A 19325-nucleotide genomic window follows, 5' to 3' on the forward strand; every position below is an offset into this window, starting at 1 on the left:
TATTCTTGCTTCCTCCAATTGGCTCAGTATGAAAAGCTGAAAAACTAGGTGTAAATTATGGCTAGTAGCAAGGAGTAGTGCTGCAGTAGTGCTGAGGCACAGCATAAGTTCTAACTTGACCAGAAATGTAGAAAGGTGGCAGGAAAATGGGGGGTAGGACTGGGAAGGAAGGAGATGCTCAGTTAATAAAGTGTAGGAAGATGGTCCGTGGAAGACAGAGCAAGCAAAGGTTTGTACGCATTTGTCAGTTAAAACAAACTCTTACCCAGAGTAATCATTTGGACCACGAGAAAGTGATCGTTCCCTCTGCAGTGAAGCTACAGTGACCTCTAGTGTCCCTACACACTATTCCTTTATAAATCAGAGGTGGCAAAGGCAGAATTTGAAAACGAAGAAATAAAAACTAGAAAGTCATTTGCTATCCTAGGGAAGTGAGTACCTTGGGCATGCAATGGGAGGAATGAGTCATAAAATCCTACGACTGACCTTTCAGAAGGCAGAGAAATACAGAAAAGTAATTTGCTTCCTTTTCTACTGCTGCCAGTTGTAATTGATCTCCACTATAAGATGCTTCAAAGCTCAAGTGCTATTGATAAGAATACATTCCACAATTTTCTGCAAGAAAGCTGCAAGAATACAGGGGTGATAGGTCCAAAGAGATTATCATTGCCAGGGAAGTCTGTCATAGGAAGCAAAAATGTATGTCAACTCATTGGGCTAAATTACCAGTCATATAAAGTACAAGAAATGATGGACAGACACACATCTAAAGGAATGCAGTGATAACTGGAAACAGCTATGGATCTCTCAGATCACTGTAATTTAGTTTTGATTTAGGAACTTGTGTAATTTTATTTTCCTGTTTCTTATGGTTTTTTGCTTTTTGGACAAACACACAACTTAAAGTTTGTGAATACTTACGGAGATGCATGAATATCCAATGGTAATGGTAATTAACAGTTTTATGTTGATTCAAGGGAATTCCTTTGGATACCATGTAAAAAAAAAAAAAAAAAAAAAAAAAGAGGAGAAAAGGTGAAAGAGGAAAATATAATAGGCAAGGACCTGAACATTTTGAAGGATTTTTAGGACACACAAGCCAGTGCTGATACAACCAGCATTAAATCAGAATAAAGGGCCCTAAAGGAATCACTGGCTATTGATTCAAATACAGAATGTTCAAAGATGCTTGAATGGTGTGTTATCTTCACTCTGCAATTTTAACACCATCTCTACTGCTATTGCAACAAAGAATCCAGAGCCAAGAACTAGGCTTTATCCTATAAGGAATGGGACTTTCACTCTGGGGAAAAGCCTGGTCAGGGTACGCTCAAAGTGTTCTGATTCAGCTACTCCTTCATGATCTGTTATTTATCATATATGGATTCATACAGTGTGCTCCTAAGCACAAGCTTTCTTCTCCCAACCTTTCTTCTCCACTGTCAGTCACAATTTATGCCTGTGCTGACAAGGACCCACTCACTTCAGGAACATTTCCCACCAGTCTCAAAATAGGAACAGGGATCCAAGAAGCAAAGAGCTACTCTAACTAGTCTCTTTGAGTATGCATCTCAAGATGCAGAAGAGTTTTCAAACCCTGCTTCCTGCAGGGGCTGTGTTTCACAATGCAGCACCCTCTGCATGGATCTTTGGCATGCCAGTACCTTATAATTGCTACAAAGCTGACTTATTCAAGTTTTTAAGTATAAGGTCTGCAGTTTACATTATCATTCTAATTCTCAGCATTGCACTTTTAAAAAATGTCTATAATACAGATAAAATGCCTACTGTTCCTTTCACCATTGCCTCACTGCTTTGATTTGGAGAACTAAAGATACTCAAGTTAAGTAGTCATTGTGTACAATTCAGCACTTATAAATGAAATAACCATGTCTGCCAATCATTTAAAGTCAGACACTCCTTTCATTAGTACAAATTAATGAACAGAACAATGCTGTTTTGACTTTGGTTTTAAATTTTCATTTTTATTTTGGAGTTAATGTGATTATTTTAAAAAATTATCTATACAGATAGTTTTTATGGCTATTTTACCCATTTTCCTTTCATTTTTATTAGTGCAGCAGGAAGAGAGCTATCCAGAAACTTTTTAACTCTAATATTTGGGGGGAAAAAAGCATTATTTGACTTCATTTTTCAATAGCAAGTACAATTTGAGCTAAAGGGGAGTTAAAAAAGGGGGACACTTGTAGGAATAATATCTATTAAGAAGCAGTCCGTTTTGATTCTCATCCTCATTCTGTATAATATGACAGTGCAATAATGTGGTTAATAATCATTTTACAGTTTATATTTTTATTGTTGTACAATGCAAAAGATTCCTGAGCTGAAATATAATTCAGTCTTGAAATGTAATTTGTATTCAAAACTAAATTTTGGAACTCACTTTTCTTTCAAATATTAAGTTCTCTGGGTCTTTTGTATTGCTTATGTCACAGCACTAGGTAACAATTTACAATGGAAATAGACAACACTTTCATCACTGTGATGTATTTATTTCAACAATTGCTTATTCGGGCAAGAAAAGAAGGGGATTACATTGAGAAATTATAGTAAAGGTATTCTTTCAAGTAATCCAACATGCCATATAGAAATACATTTATCTAATAACCTTTCTATTGATGTGCTTATTGTTTAGTATTCTTGAAAATTATCACCTTACAAGCATCCCAGCATGTGTCTTGCCTGCAACAAACTGCATTCTTTCTTCTCTCAGGGATGTTTGTACTCAGACTGAAATGCTACGCTTTGCTATGCATGGACAAAGATATGTTTATATCAACATTTCATGGCCACAGAGGTTTATAACTACTTTCCATTTCATATAATTACATATTAACATTGTATTTTCAGAGTGCAGTAGGTTAAATATCTAAGAACCACATAGTTTATATTAGCATTAGTTAATTATCTGCAGAATTTGTTTCTGTTCAAAACATCCTATGGGCATTCTGAAATTAAATGCAAAGACCTTGAGAGCACTAGAAAGTGTATTAATTCAAGAACCACCATAATTCTCAGGTAGACAGTCCTTGCTGAAGGTGTTTTAAAAGTCCCCCCTGCAAAGCCTACACCAGGGCAGTAGGACTGCAAGTGCCAGTAACACCATACCATGAACAGGCACTGCATTGCCCTCATCATCTCATCCCTTGAAAGAACAGGACCACTGATCAAGGTGACCATTCCCTTGCTCAACCAATTGAATTTAACATTGCATATAGAACAGGGTTTCCAGACCTTGGCATCAGACTCTTTCTCTGTTTCTCCTTTGTGTCTTCTGCTACAGGAAGGGACAAACAATGGCAAAATGTTAAATAATTTAAAAGCATAGTTAGATAGTCACCGTGACCACAGGATGTTCATCAGATATGTTTGGACAAAGGTAATTTAAGCACCAGGAAACAGAAAATCTACAAAACCCACATTTAGCTGGCTGGGGGAGAGGATTACAAGCACAGCAGGGAAAAAAACCTTATAATTGATCAAACATAAGACCACAGGGTCACCATTGATGCAGCAGACACAGTCATGAGCCTGGCTGGGCTCTGTTACCTGTCCAGTACCACCTGCACATCGTCAGCTCCCAGCTACATCTTCAGCAATGACTTTAGGGAGCACACAGCATATCATTACATTTCCATTAATCAGTCATCATGCTGTTTCTTGGATATTTTATTAATTTTGTTTTTTTCTCATCCAAGTAAGTGGTCTAACAAGGAATTCTGGATATGAGTGATCACTAATTGTGCATATGAAATGTTGGAAGTGCCACATCCTAAAAAAGCATGAATATACACTAACAGTATGTTTGCCTGCTTAAAAAACCACAAACCAGACAATACTACATGGCATGCAGTAACAATAAAATACTTTTTGGTTTTGTTTATCTGAAGATATGGCCAGAAATGCACTGAACTTGGCTGACTAAGATGGAAACAAATCTAGTTCAAGTTCAAGGAATAGAAAAAACATCATAGATATTAATGTATAACAATTGGGTGAAATTGTTTCTATTTGTTATTTTTAATTTCCTTTAGAAGGCTATTCTGTACTGTATGATAGACTGCCAATGCTAATGCTTCTATCAAAAAACAATTACATCAAATCAGTTCCATTCACAAATTAAATATATTCAATGACAATAGAAGTGTGTAAGAAACAGATTCATACCAGTGAGATTTTTTACACATTATTTTCAATAATCATACAATAGAAAAAAGAAATTGATTAAAGTAACTATGAAATAAAATATATTTCTCTCTCTCACAGCCAAAAGTTAAGTTTCAAGGAGCGGGTCCGGATGGCCAGCCCACGAGGTCAAAGTATAAAAAGCAGGCAATCTTCAGTCGGAGATCGCCGGTCACCGAGTGCTGACATTGCCACCGAGGGCAGCCCAACCAAAGTCCAGAAGAGCTGGAGCTTCAATGACCGAACCCGCTTCAGGCCCTCGCTGCGGCTGAAGAGCTCCCAGCCCAAACCCATGGTTGATGGTAGGAGTTGTTCACCCCTTGTTTGCCACTGCATGCTGCTCCCAGCCTGCTCACACTCCTGCACACTTGCACAACGATTGTACATCTTTTAGGAAGATGGAAAGAATTGCTGTTTGGGGCCAGAGACACAATGCAGCTAATAGTCTGTTTCAAAGACCTCAATAATGTGATTAATTTTTTTTAGTAAGAAATTGTGTCAGTGGTGCATAGGGAGCAACTGGTGGAAAAAGGGGTCACTATGAAAAGTCACACTGGACTAAAGGCATCCCAGGGATCTGGCTGCAGCAGGTCTTCTGTCATGGCCCCTCTCTCACTACTAAGCTCAGCTGCTGTCCAAACCTGCTGCCTCTTGCTGGTGGTCCTCACAGCACAGCCAGCATTGTCTGTGCCTTTGCCAGCCAGAAGCACAGCTTGTGCAGAAGTGGCTCCTCATGTAGAGAGGTCCCAGTGCCTGCACTGGTGATGCAATCACCTGCCACCAAGGGATACACTACCAGGTGCTTTCAGTTTTATAGGGTTGTATCTGGCTTGATAAGGCAGGTAGATTTTGTAAAAAAAAAAAAAAAAAAAAAAAAAAAACAGCGTTATTGCTTTTATGTGTTGCTTTCTATAGACTACTTTGGATGTAGGAAGCACTCCTAAAATGTAAAGAGGTGGATCTTGGTGAAAATGGCTTGTTGAACCTGCAGCAGGCAGCCCAGCCTTCCCCTCAAGCTGCCTCCTATGTTGCTCCATTCTCAAATTTAAGTCCAATTTAGCATTAAACTAACCAGTGTTCTGGCAAGTACATTCATCTGACGAAGCTTGCCAAAACAAAGACAGTGACTACTCTAACCAAGGAGCGCCAAACTGGGTGACAGCAGCCCCCTGACAGGCAGGAGAACCAAGTGAAACTGACCCCTGCGTGGGATGGGTCTGGCACTGAAAGGTGCACTCACATAGCTCTGGGGGCACTGCTGCCCCAGTGGATTTTGTTTTGGGTTTCTCCATTCCCATATTTCCCAATCTGTGAATGTTTTGTTCTTTCTTGTGGTATTCTTGGTAAAAAACAAGGGAAACAAACTGGTTGACTACCACAGAATGCAGTAACCCTTCCTGAATGGGAAAGGTACATCTTTCTACAAAGGCAAACATGGATGCTACATCCAACAATTGTGTTAAGACTAATCAGAGAGAAGTGCAATGTTGATGTCACTTCCTTTTTAAGAGCATATATTTGACAAATGTGAAGGTTGCAAAATACACATAGGACTGCAATGCCCCATCCCTCAGTGAGCATGTTCTACACAACAGATCTCTTCAGGAAAAGCCTGGGTAAATAAACATTTCCTGGAAGGCAACCAAGACAAACCAATGGTATTTGCAAAGGTCATCATTCCAGGCTAGCCGTCCCCCATGGAGATGTCTCAGATGCACAAATTCTGAATTTGCCTGTGGTACAGGGAGCTGCTGGGGTGCATCAGCTATGAGGATACTATCCAGGTTGCTCCACTACACTATCCACTGCTATCCACCCGTATCTCTCATCCTGGCACACAGGCCCTGGCTTATGTCTCATGGCAGCTGTATCACAGGGGCTGTGTGACCTAGCCTGGGTCTTGCACTGATGTGAAGCTCAGCCAAGGCCACAAGGGGAACTGAGAAATGCTCTAAGTAGTATAGTGGTTGAAGCTACCCTGTCTAAATTTAGGCATCCTACATAATCACTTGTAAAGCACAAGTATCATCCCCAAACCGCATAAGAAGTAATTTCATAGGTTAAACCCCTGAAACTCACACCGTGCCTGGAAGTGACCTAAGGAGGAAGTAATTTTTGAGCACTCTCTCAGAGTATCGATGGCTCATTTTTGCTCCAGCTCTGCAGTCTGAAGCACCTCACTGAAGCACCTGTTTCATTTTTCATCAGCCCATTTATCATAGAATCATTTCCTCAGCATGTTCCCTATTTTGTCCTTTACATATTGTCATTGATAACAACAACGTGCACAAGCAAATCGTGCTGCCTCTGATTGTTTCCCTCTCACAGAAAAGGTGGCATAAACAGCACCTTGGATATATCTGTAGATAAAAGACAGAAACAACAACAGAGCTCTCATTGCTGTGCATAAACCCTTGAAGATCTTCCTGCTCCTCAGGGTGACCACAGCCTGTTTCCTGGTCAGTGATTTCCAGCTACTAGTCCACCCTTATGAACTAGGGCCAACAGATACAACCAATTTCTCATCTGTGGCAGAAGAAACAGCTTCCATTGTCTCCAGCTTTTAGGCAAATGCCAAGTTTCCATTCTGGGACCTCATCCAACTACTTCTAGCACCAGTATGATTAGAGAGATGTCCAGTGTGCTCGCTGCTGAGAGACAGCTCCCTTCTGCCTTACCCAAACTTCTGCAGGAAAAGTCAGGCACTACTAACCTTCATTTCTTTTTCTTTCTTTTCTTTTATAGCTTGATGCTTTCTGCATTTGACAGCTCAGTGAAAAATATCTCAAGATGATGTATTTAATTTAGAACATCTTGCATTTTTCACTGGATAGAAAAAAACAGTATTCGTAGCATATTATTCTTATCTCTTGCTTGCCAGGTCCTCCAATTTCCTCCTTGAGGTATTCCCCAGCCAAATAATTAATAATTTTGGCAGGCCAATTGTCAAGCCAAAACTAGAAGCCACATTTTTGTGGGTGAAATCTTGGGCATAAAACAGTACCCTTGAACAGCTGGTCCTTCTGGTGAGTCCTACATCTCTGTAGGGTGTTTCGTGGGAGAAGAAATTACATTGCAAGATACCTTTGGGACAGTGACAACATAGCACTGGGTAACGAGTTCAGTGTCAAAACTTCATGTCAGTGAAAAAAATAGAGTCTAACTATGAACTTCCTCTTCCAAAAGAGAAGAAATAAGACATTTCACTCTATGGGATGTAGAATTGTAAATGCCCTGCCTAGGCAGAGGACTAAATTCTGTGTGAAAATAAAGGAAAGATACAAATATATAAGGAGAGGCTTCCAAAAGAAAGGAAAATTGTTAGCATATGAGGATGATTTAAGGCAAGATAGAGGGTCAACACAAAGACTTCTCAGTTCTGACTGAGTTCTGGTAAGGACATGGCTGGAATCTAGGCCAAAAGCATCAGAAAGAGACTGCTGGAGAAACTCAACATTAGCAATTAGAAACTGGACTGCAAAGGAGGTTTCGAGTCCAGACAGGAGATCATGGGGGTAGCTAAAAGGCTAACCTGATTGAAAATGTAGTAGCTTGCCACTTAGGCTACCCAGCATCAACACTCTAGCACTCTTCCAGTGCATATTAGAATCACAGAAAGATAATTTCTTGTCAGCAAGTAAAACACTTAAGCCCCCAAAGGGATGCTATGTCACACGGGTAAAGGTGCTGCCTGACCTTGGAGCCCCTCACAGCCCCCTGTGCACCTGTACACAAAGTGAGCCAGGAGCTACCTCTGGCCCCAAAGCCTTCTCCTGCAGTATGGCTTTAGTCCCTGTAAACAGAAAACAGGGAAGCTGCAGCCAAACTGTCGGTGGGGAGAGGTGCCCAGAACATGAGAATATCCACCAGTAGGGCCAGCCCCATGACAGAGTCTATGCTAGTTATTAAATAGTGCAGGTGATCACATGCCTTGCTTAAGGCACTGTGCCCATGCCTCACCATATGTTCTGTATCCATCCACAGACACTCAAACCCAAAAAATCTCTTCTTTAGAATGGTGTTGCTGCCCTGCTTTGTTTTCTGCTTGCCTTACTTTCTGAGGAACAGAACCTTTTCTGCTTAAATCATGCCAGTCTTGTACCAGCACAGCTGAATTAATGAACCAATATTGTGTTGTGGATGCAGTTTTCTGTGAGGGACAAAAATACCCTATTATATTTGTTTTCTACCATCCCATGCTTCTAAGCCTCTGAATGAGTTATTGTGCCTTTACTGTAACCTAGAGACATTGTGTGGCTTTTTGAATAAAACATCAAAAGCGTTCAGCACTGGAGATATTACGAAGATATTTCATTTGATTAATTAAAAAGAATTCTCTAAGGAAATATTTGATTTCTTGCACCATCCCCAAACATTATACACTCACATGACCTCTAGCCTTTCATTCCCTACAGAGTACTTGCACAAAATCCTGAGGGTAGAGTATATTATAAGAGCCATGGAAAGAATGCAATTCTGCCTTTCAGCCCCCACATCCTCAGTTACTACCATGTAATTTATGTATTGCAAAAATGACAAGTTTTCCTTTCAGTAGCATAAACAGCTTGACCTTGGATAAGGTTCACTTGATGTGCAGAAGTCTTTAGTTGGGTTGCTTCTACATCTAAGCTTAAATTTGCTGGTTCAAAGTGAAGCTGCATGTTGTCAAGGTTTGCATGAAATTTATTAGCAATATATCAATCTGTGCTAGACGAGAGATTTATTTTCTTGTTATTGCCTTCCATAGAGCAGATAGAGCTCCCATTTATTACCATTGTCACTGTAATTAACTACGAAGATCTGGCATTCTGATCTAAGCTCTGAGTTATTTTTGTGAAAAAAAGTACAGGCCATTGGTTTTGAGGCATTATTTTACTATATTCCAACAAAAGTCCTGGCCAAATGAGTCCACAATGTAGTCTCTTTCTTTACAATACCTCTTGAGGAACTTGCTGTGCACCATTTCTACCATTTCTCACTGGACTCAGTGGTCATGGGTAAATGATTATTAAGCTTAGCTCTGTGAGGAACAGCAGCAGACCATCACACAAAAGTATGATTTGCATGAGTTTTGGATACCCTCATCTGCAGTGAAGACTATACAAATGAGGTAAGAACTAATTTTGAGAGGATGCTCATAAAACTTCCCAACCATATGTGACCTACTCACACCATATCTGAAACATCTGAGGAATAGTTTTATTTTTATGAAATTTTACCAAGGAAATCCTTCATAGCTTTTTAAAATACAGGACTATCCTGTAGATACCTGAATCTAAAACAGCTATCATCCTCTAACCCTTTGCCCCTGTTTATGACCTCCCTCAACAACAATACCTGGAAATCTCCCAGGGCACAGGACCTCTGAGGACCTTATGGAATATCAGACATATCTCAAGCGATGTGTGCTACAGGGTCTTGCAGGGAGACAGTCAATTAATTGTGACATTTAGCTCATTAGTCTACAGTTCTAGATACTATCATGTGTATCTGCAATTTATTTTACAGTTTTTACTTATTGGATGTGGTATATCTAAAATAACAGAAATGTATAGCTAAAAACACATTAAAGCCATAGATTTAGAGTCACCTTCTTTTTCTTTTCTCACATGGCTATCTAAAGGTGCTGGCTAATTTGCTACTATTTATAATAAGATCAGCCTTTTGAGCAGCATAATTATTGTGCATTTAATGAATTGTTTTTAGAAAGTCTCCTGGTCCTCCATATAATCATTCAAAATTAAAAGGATTCCTTTTTAATTAAGTAGTGGGAGCTGTTCCATGAAATATTGCCAGTGCAGAAATTTCTGAGTAGTCAAATAATAACTAAGGGAAGAGAATGCTAGAATTTTAGATATTTGGAACTTGCTTGCATTATATGATAATTGATATAAATTAGGTTTCTCACCTTAAAAAATTGCACCTTCGGAGAAAGAAAACTATATCATTATATCCAGAATATGTAAAAAACTTTCCACTAATTCTATCTTCCATTTTAGCCAAATCAGAGGACTTTCAGAAATGCTTTAACATGGATAATGTTGTTAGGGATATTCTTTAAGGTACCCTGTGTCATATTGCACTGTAGTTCCCAATGATGTCCTCTTCTCCTCCCCATCTGGAATGCTTTGTCTATTTCAGAAGGAAGACAAGGAATGGGCTATTGATATAGCACTACTGAACTCCCCATCAGTACTGCCGGTAGAGTAGAGGCTCTGGTTGGGCATAAAGCAAAGTTTAAAAGCTTGTGCAAAAGTGCTCCTCCTTACAGAAGGCACCAGTTTCCTTCCTTTTCTGAGAAATTTCTTTCTAACACAGAAATGGCAACCATTTCATAAAAACTCTCTGTAAACAATATTTTAAAATGTTGTCAGTCTTATTCTCTCTTATTTTTTCCAGTTGAACACTGTTGTCTACTTACCAGGGATTTTGGTTTCATTTTCTAGAGAAATATTAAGTATCTAATGTGAAGCGCCCATCACGGAAGTACTTGTTCCACCTTCTTCCTTCTTTCTTGATTAGAAGAAAGATGTTGGTTTGTTTTTCTGGAGATCAAGGAAATAAATACATAAATTCACTCCCTTGGGCCTCCTTTTTCTGGCCTCTGCTCTAGAAAGCATGAAAACATGGGCTGCTGCCTTTCCCGCTCTGGGGGAGCTTTGGGCATTTTTATTAAGTGTGTGATTAAGTTCCATCACAATTAGTGTTGCTCTCTTTAGTTTCTTTTTCCTATGGAACTTAGTGAGTAATCAAAGTAAAACAAAGTAAGTGAACCATGTGCTGAGAGAAATTCAGCTTGTTGATGTTGTAAAGCAAAGGCAAATTGGAAAGAAAATCAGTTATAGGGGTAATGACAGGATTTTGTATTCATGGTTCAACAAACCATGAGAACTTGTGAAAAAGTGAGAAGTTTCATGAAACATATTTAAACAAAGGCACTAGGCTAAGACACATTTCATTTTTAGAAAGGGAAATTACATTAATCACATAAAATAAACCATGAACATAAACCATCAAGATGTTTGTACATAGACTAATTTTTGAAGTGAAAAAAGTAATAGATTTTGTGAAACATTCTATGCATGATAACATCTGTGGAAATACTACAAAATATGTTCAGGATATCTCTATTTTTTTGAGAATATAGGCTAAATCCCTAACACACAGAATGCTTATGGTGAAGAAAGGCACTTCAAAGGCCAGGTAAAGTTGAGTGAAATACAACTACCTTGCAGGCACCCTAGGCATTACATAGAGCAGCACAGCAGAGGCTCTATTTGCTCACAAAGGAGGCTGAAAGAATGAATAATGAGAGTATGAACTGCTGGCATTGCTTCTTGAGCAAAAGGATTCATCTGAGCTCAGAAACCATGGACCCCCATGCAGCTGCCTGGATCCCCCTGCTGCAGCAGACCTGTGCAATGGCATCTCCCACAGCAACAATCGGTCCCCCAAAAGCTTTGAATTTATGTCCAACTTTACTTGTCCAGAAGATAGATGCACCGAATTACCCACTCATTTTCTTTCTGACCACTCATACAGAAAATTAGTCTAGAGATTAGTGTGTCACATTGGTGTGCCCTGCACTGCTGCCCTGTGCAGCCAGAGAAGCTCTGTACTCACATGAGGCTGCTGAGCAAGGTGGGGAACAGGCTGTGGAGCTGCATTATGACTTGCTTGGACTTTAATTCCCAACTCAAACTCTCAATTTTAATAGCAATAGTTAAAAAATATGACTCAAAGTAACTCAGCACCTGTGAAAATTAGGCCATCATCCAATTTTCACCTTGAGTCATACATCTGAATGAAAATCAATCAGACTTTTTTTCCAAACCAGTGTGTTTTGAACCAAGTCAACACAACATTGTGCTGTAACATAAGTAAGTGCAAGTCATGTGCAGGCTATCATCTTCAGGCACTTATTGAGATTTTTCCACATTGTATTAGTTTTGCATGGCCTGGTTCTTGGTAGTGGGGGGGCACAGAAGTGGTTTCTGTGAGAAGGTGGATTGTCAGCCTCAGCAAAATTATTTATATCACCCACATGAAGGGCCCTAACTACCTCTTGCACAGTCAGAGCAAGATCTAAGTGCTTCATAAGGCTTCCAAACAACTAATCAGAAGGTCTGTGTTGGGATCACCATACAGTCACTGTGTCAGAAGCACTTCCATAGGATTATTCATTGTGTTGGCACACAAATTTATTAATGCCATATTGTTGTTGCTAGCATATTGCTGTTCCCAGAAAACAAAACATAAAAAATCTTTTTTATTCTGTTTAACAGGCAGATAATTACTTGGATGTTACTGACACTGAAAGCAAGGAGCTATGAGAGTGATCAGGGCAATGTCAGTTTTCCTAATGCCAAAGCATGTTATTAAACAACAGAAAACACTTCTAAGGACACATACTATTTACAGAAATAACAAATCAAGCCTTGTAAATAACTTTTGCACAGAGTAATATGAAATGCAGCCACAAACTTGTAATTTTTTTGTTGGTGACATATAATGCTTTAGAACAGTCTAATTTTTTTGCCCATTCATTTGTGGTGATCATAAATGACTAGAGTTTGCATAAAAAATGCATAAATACTGTGAAAAACAGGGAAATATCAAGACAATTTTACTGGCTTGTGCATGCCTCTTTAATTTATTGGTAATTGCTGCTCTGCTGTGTGATTAAATCAAACACTGTTCGGGAAGAAAGAGAAAGAAATTAAAAAGCGGCAAAGACCAGACAGTAGCCCAAGGTAAATAATGTCAAAGATTATAAGACAATAGCAGATGCCTCATCAGTTGTGAAATAAACACGTTCTTTATTTAACGTCAAAACACATACTGAATTCTAATATGCCGGTATTAGAAAAAGGTCTGGATTGTCAAGTGGACTGACAGCCCTTCTTAAAGAGACTTGCAGAGGTTTGTCTAAATGTGTATTAAAAGGAATTTGAGACATTGTTGAGGCCATATACCTGAGCTGTCCATGGAACAGACTTGAAAGCTGGTTAGTTTGTGGTAGAGATTGCTGGAGAGAAAGAGAGACTAGGGCTAACCCTAGGTAAGACTGGCAACAAAACAAGGCTAATGCAGAGCAGCTGCTGCCCACAGCTCCTGGTGGAACCCACTTGGACCATGCGCAGCCACCCCAGTGGAGAGCAGAGGATACAGACAAAGGGTATGGGGAAGGATGAAGATGTAGATGTGAGCAGGGCTAGACATGAGCTGGCACTGGGAGGTCTAGCTGCCCCATTAATGCCTAAGAAGGGCTCTCTCTGGGAACAGACAGCAGCTTGGAGAACATCGCTTAGCCCCATCTGGGAGCTGGCAGAGGTTTGAACAGCTGGAGCTGCTAAAGCAGCCAAACTGACCCTAACTCAGCCCTGACCTCAACGATGAACTCGAGAGGGACAGAAAGGATACAAGTACATCTCACCTCGTAACTATGTGGTACACAACATGAGCTTCCACTGGAAAAATTCATAAGAATGTGAACTTTGATTTCAGTGGTGTTTTAAGCTTGACTTTTTTTTCTCTAAATTGCTACTACGCATTTCCCAAACTTTTTCCCAGGTCTGCTCAGTATCCGAAAGAAACATTTATGTTTCCCATAGGAATCAAACAAGGCTATAGCTTTTCAAAAGTTTTATTGACCTGTGGTACTGACTGTCTGCCGTAATGAAGGAAATTCACATCAGTGGAATATTAGAAAGAAGAAAGGTGATTTATTAGGAGCAGCATCTCTTATTAAAGGTGGCTTAAATTTCTAAGAATTTTCCAGCATCTATCTAAAAATTTTGCAGAGGTTTTTATCCACAAGGGAGCAACAAAAACACTATAATTGCACCACACAGTTCTCAAAACAGTTTTGCAAAGATGCCCTTTTATTAATGACACTGTACTTGGCAAAGGACCCAGGAACCGTATCTGTGAGACAACCATACAGAAACATGTTTATTTTAAACTTTCAGGTTGGAGTCTCCTGTTTCACTGAGTTTAGATGGCTATAGCTCTTGTGATCTGAGCAGTATTTTTCCTAATTTATACTGGTATAACTGAACAGATTCAAACCTTAGAGAGTCACTGGAAATACCAGTAGCATAAAATGCTCTGGTTTTAATATGGCACTTATAAAAGAGCTGAGAGATTTCCACACTGGGAGAGGTAACTGGAGAGGCTGATCAGATGTGACACCTGGAAAGTTAGTGTCGTGGAATACTTAGCATGTCCTGAGATAGTGGTTTAGGTAGTGTATATACCTATCAAACTAATTATAAAGTTTATTTTAGGTAGTGACATTTCTGGGCAGGGACCCAAATGGTATTGAGGCAGAATGGGTGGAGAGATGCACATTTTACCAATAATAAGCCAAGTCAGGAGTGAAGCTCATGAAAGAGTGCAAGATAAAAATACTCCTGGCATCATAGCAGTCATGACTTAAGTAATAGCACTTCAAAGTTTTGTATGAAAATTTGACTTTTGCAGTTTAGAACTTAATTTTTAATGGTTGCATTTGATTGTTTCACATGGACTTAAACATTGGCTATAAGCCATCTTTCTTTATTAAGTTATCTGTCAAAGATGAATTCACCTGTTATTAAAAGCTACAGATGTTTCTCATAAATGTACCAGTTCAGCAACAGTAACAAAAAAAAAAAAGTGTTCCCAAGGGTAATGAACTAGCCAGACTCAACTAAAAAAAAAAAAAAAAAAAAAAAAAAACCTAAAAAATGTGTGCAGCTGAACATTAAATCTGGGAAGAAACAATGAAGCAATACCAGTTCCTGAAGACACTGTACAAAATTGTTTATGCCAAGATGGCAACCCTATTAGATTTAGAAGGTACCATGACATTTTCAGGCACTTTTGACTGACAAATAATATTTTTCATCTTTAATTTGCAGTCTTCCTGAAAAAGGAATTTGAAAGAATGTCCTGTAATCATTTGTGTCTGACATTTGTGCTTCAAATCTGCTAATAATTTAAACCCCTGAAATTATTTACTTGAAGTGTTTCTGAATTACTAAACCTGTTGTTTTAAGTAACAGCATGAATGTAGGCAGCAGCCTTGGATTGGGAAGAAATCTCTTTTATTACTGAGGGTTACTGAATCCCATCTTTTTCTCTGTTTCATGTTACTCATTTTACACTCTCTTCCTCATGAAGCAGAGACACTTACGTGATGAAATACACTGACCTTGAGTAAAATTCTTCTGGGCCCTTGGACTTTATTGCAGTTGAAGAAAGGTGATTTGGGAGGAAAAGCACCTACCCCACAGAATTTTCCTGTACTTCATGTGCCTTTGAAATATAGAGGATGTATGGGCATCCATGACCCTGCCCTTCTTGCTCCATTTGTATTTCAGCACATTTAAGCTTTTAAACCACTTGGTCATGCATCAATACCTGTTTTATGTATTGAGTATAATGGACACTTCCGAGATTTCTAGCTAATTCCCAGATGGCAATTCTGCAGAGGTAGTGTTTAGGAAATGTTAAGGATCCACTTTTTTCCTGGTAAATAGGTACAGTAACTTGGCTTAAGCTCCAATAACAAAGAAAGCCTGGAATATCTACATGACCCTGAGGTTTAACGTGGCAATTATTCATTCTTGGTAAAAAAATATTTTGTTTTATTTTCACCTGTAATAAAGTGTTGGGTCATTCCACAGCCTGCTTATTAAATGAAATGGCTCTTCTCTGTCTTAAATGTTAGGTTGAGCCATAGTGGTAAAACAATAGCATCTTTTGATTGTGTGATTACGTCTCTTAGTTCGCTGCTTTCCCATAAAACAGAGAATGTGATTAAAAACCATGGGACATCAGGAATAAACATTCTGGTATTCAGATATTAATTCATCTGAAAAATAATACAGCATTCTTCCTTTCTAATTTTTACTATTTACTCTTGGACTGCCAAGGCATTTTATGACACAAGCATGACACACACAAGTAGATCATACAGCTCATAAACTGATGGAGGTCTATCATGCTTGATACATAGTCCTTCTTTTACCAGAACCACAGTGCAGGCTGTTAGAGAACACTAAGGAAGAGATTTTTAAATTTCTCTTATTTAGTCTGCTTTTGTCTTTTGCAGCTGACACCAGTCTTGGAACAGATGATGTTTATGATGACAAAGGGTGTCAGTGTGATGTGTCTGTAGAAGACCTCACCCCTGCTCTTAAAACTGTCATTAGAGCTATCAGGTGAGTAGAAAATACTGAATGAATAAACACTTGAATTTCCTTTAGTTAGGATACTAATAAACTGCATGTCAATTCATAAAACGATAGTTAGTTGAACTTATTACATGGCTATATTTGTTACATAACTAATGTTAATATATTATGCTTCCTTTCTATTTTATCTAAGTCAAAACATTTTATCAGTTCTGTTATCAGATTTTCAATATCCAAAAATGTTACATGATTTGACACAGACAAGAGAGTAATAAATGCTGTTTTCCATTATCTCTTATGTTATCAAAATTATAATTTGATGTACTTTTACTAAGCATGTATCACCTTGCCTGGACAAATTATTTTCTTTAAAAATATGGTGGTTTATTGCATTTCCATATTCCCGAGACTGTCATATAGCTTTTATTGCAAATTTCTTCTGGTAAGAACTGAATAATTACATTCATTCAATTGTGCAAAGCCTTGCCTACTACTATCCGCTAAAGTAAATACAATCCAAATAATTTAAAACAAACAGTCTCCTTTTCCAAGAAAGTAGCAAACTGCATTGAAACTTATAAAGTTACCTGCATTGAAAGTTTAAACATGTCATTCACCCTCTTGAGTCTGCCAAGGCTATTTATCTTCCAGTGTATTTTGAAGTATAAATGCTGACAGTCAAGAACACCCCCATGAAATGTACAGCAACAAGCAAGGAGAGCTCAAGGATTCCCTGTCTGCAGGCAGCAAAACTCAGTATATCACTGGGGGCCACCCCACTGGCTCTGCATCACAGACACATCAGTGTCCAGCACCTTCTCGGGTGCAGGAAGGCAGGCAGACAAACAGGCAGCAGCCAAAAGGAATTTCTGCAAAATCTATGGAAAGACTATGTTTTCCTGTACAGAAACCCCTGCCTGAGTTTTCTCAGCACTATAGGAAGAAAAGACTCGAGCTTTTTATCACATAATTTCATACAGTGATAACCTATGGGCTACTTGTATTTCCTTCCCCTTTTCCATTGAGTAAAATGAAGACAGATAGCAAGACAGCCTGTTTCTGAAACTTTTCTACTAGCACAGACAGCTTGATAGATCATTTGCAGACATCTTCTCCTACCATTTTTTCAATCTGCCTGGAAATTACCTCATAGAACAATTCAGATATCAGGCCTGTGTCCACAGCCACTGCAACTGGCAAGCCAAATGTCACTGCTGAAAACCATCTCTTGCTAGCAATGTTTCAGCAGGCGACAGAAATCCTTTTTTCACAGTGGACACCCACCCACAAGAAAAGCCTATTCCCTCAAATGGAAACTGCTCACATTAGGAACAGTCAGCATAATCCATTGACTTTGGTGTCAAAGATACTTCTCTATGATACTGCATTTTAAACACACTGGATAACTCTTGGCTCCAGGTGCACCTTGCCACTTGTCCTGACAAGGGATAATCATTATTCATACTGTCCAAATTCCTTGACTTCACATTTTAATATTTACCTCATGGAGCTCATTTTCTAGGGGACCACTGGATTGTTCAGTGCATCATCTGCATTTTTGCTTGGTGTTCCTGGTCATTATCAGCTCAAACGGAAAGCAACCAAATGTGAATGATGTAGTTGGAAAACTCTCCACAGTACTATCCACAGAAATGTTCTAATAAGAGGAGCAAAGGTGCGAGATTGTTTCAGACATGTACTATTTAACTGATGAGAATCAAATTTTTATATTATCTCCAACTTTTACTCTGCCTGCCTGGCCTACTAGAAAAACAACTCATGTCACCACTGAAGCTGAGAATAAGAATCTCTACTTGCCATCAATTAGCCATGAATCTCTCCCTGCAAATTTTAGTGTTTAGCAAGATCACAAGCGACACATGCATCTTGCTTCAGAAACTTACCTTTCCTTGACACCTGTAAAGCAGTAATATACCATGATCTTGAGACTTCTGTATATGCTATACTTTAATCTCCCAAAATCAAGAGACTGATAATTCAGTTCATCAGGTAGCTGATACACCTCTTTCTGATTATTCAGAGTATCTGTTACCAGACTGCGCTGGGATCTATGCAAACATCTGAAGAAGGATCTGAGACTCTATATAGTAACTGTAGAATTTCAAGATGATAACATCTGCCTATATGGAAACTTTGTGCCTCATTTTGAAGTTCGTTTTTAGAAACAGCTTTGAATTGCAAAGGCAGTGGGGGAGGGTAAAGGCTGGTTTTCCTTTCATGCTGATATACAGAGGCAGGCAAAGACAGAAGGCACTTACATAGTTTTATAACGCACTAGGAAAAGATCCCAAATATAAACACAGAACAGTTGAATCCATTCTTGATGCATCAACTTGAAAAATTGCTATAAGGGAGTCTAATTATTTTTTCCTGTTTAGACCTGGGTACAAATTGTTTTACAAAGACATAAACGGCCCTTTTGTTTTAAGGGGAAATTAAATTAACAAAATTAATTTATGCCTGTGGATTTACAGAGGTAGGTCCTCTCTCAGTTTTGGAATCAAAACATTGTGGGTGAGGTTTTTTTTTTCTGTGCATGGAGCCTAAAATATGCTGCTTATTCTCAGGTTGCACAGCCTTGAAATAGCAAAAGACAAAAACTGGTTTATTTATAATTTTTCATTTTGGTAATTTCAAAGTCTACTGTGTCATTTTTGACTGTTTACTTATATTTTTTCCAGGGCTACTTTTTTTCAAAGCAGTTTTTTAAGTAAATAAACCCTCCATTTTCCATTTTGTTATAGTCAAAACAGAGGATGGAGAAAACAGTCCTTTCCTGAAAAAGTTCTCAACATTTTGGTCCTTTCCAAAAAAGACAGGACTCTCAACTAGTCCTACTGAAGACCCACCAGGCAAACCTGTCTGGTAACATGTCAAGCTCTCAATCTGCTCTCAAAGCCTCCTAAACTGAGTCTT

At 38.8% G+C, this 19325-nt stretch overlaps 1 protein-coding gene across 5 annotated transcripts in view; it reads left to right on the forward strand.

The window, feature by feature from the left end:
- Positions 1-19325, forward strand: part of KCNQ5 (potassium voltage-gated channel subfamily Q member 5) — a 277080-nt gene that overhangs the window by 246086 nt on the left and 11669 nt on the right. For all 5 annotated transcript variants that reach the window (XM_085574760.1, XM_085574761.1, XM_085574762.1 and 2 more), the window contains 2 exons: positions 4288-4508; positions 16307-16415. In XM_085574760.1, coding sequence (XP_085430886.1) covers positions 4288-4508; positions 16307-16415 — 330 coding nt within the window. The remainder of the gene's footprint in view (positions 1-4287; positions 4509-16306; positions 16416-19325) is intronic.

This window comes from Lonchura striata, chromosome 3 (assembly GCF_050655825.1).
Source record: "Lonchura striata isolate lonStrDom1 chromosome 3, ASM5065582v1, whole genome shotgun sequence".
In the NCBI taxonomy this organism is placed as follows: domain Eukaryota; kingdom Metazoa; phylum Chordata; class Aves; order Passeriformes; family Estrildidae; genus Lonchura; species Lonchura striata.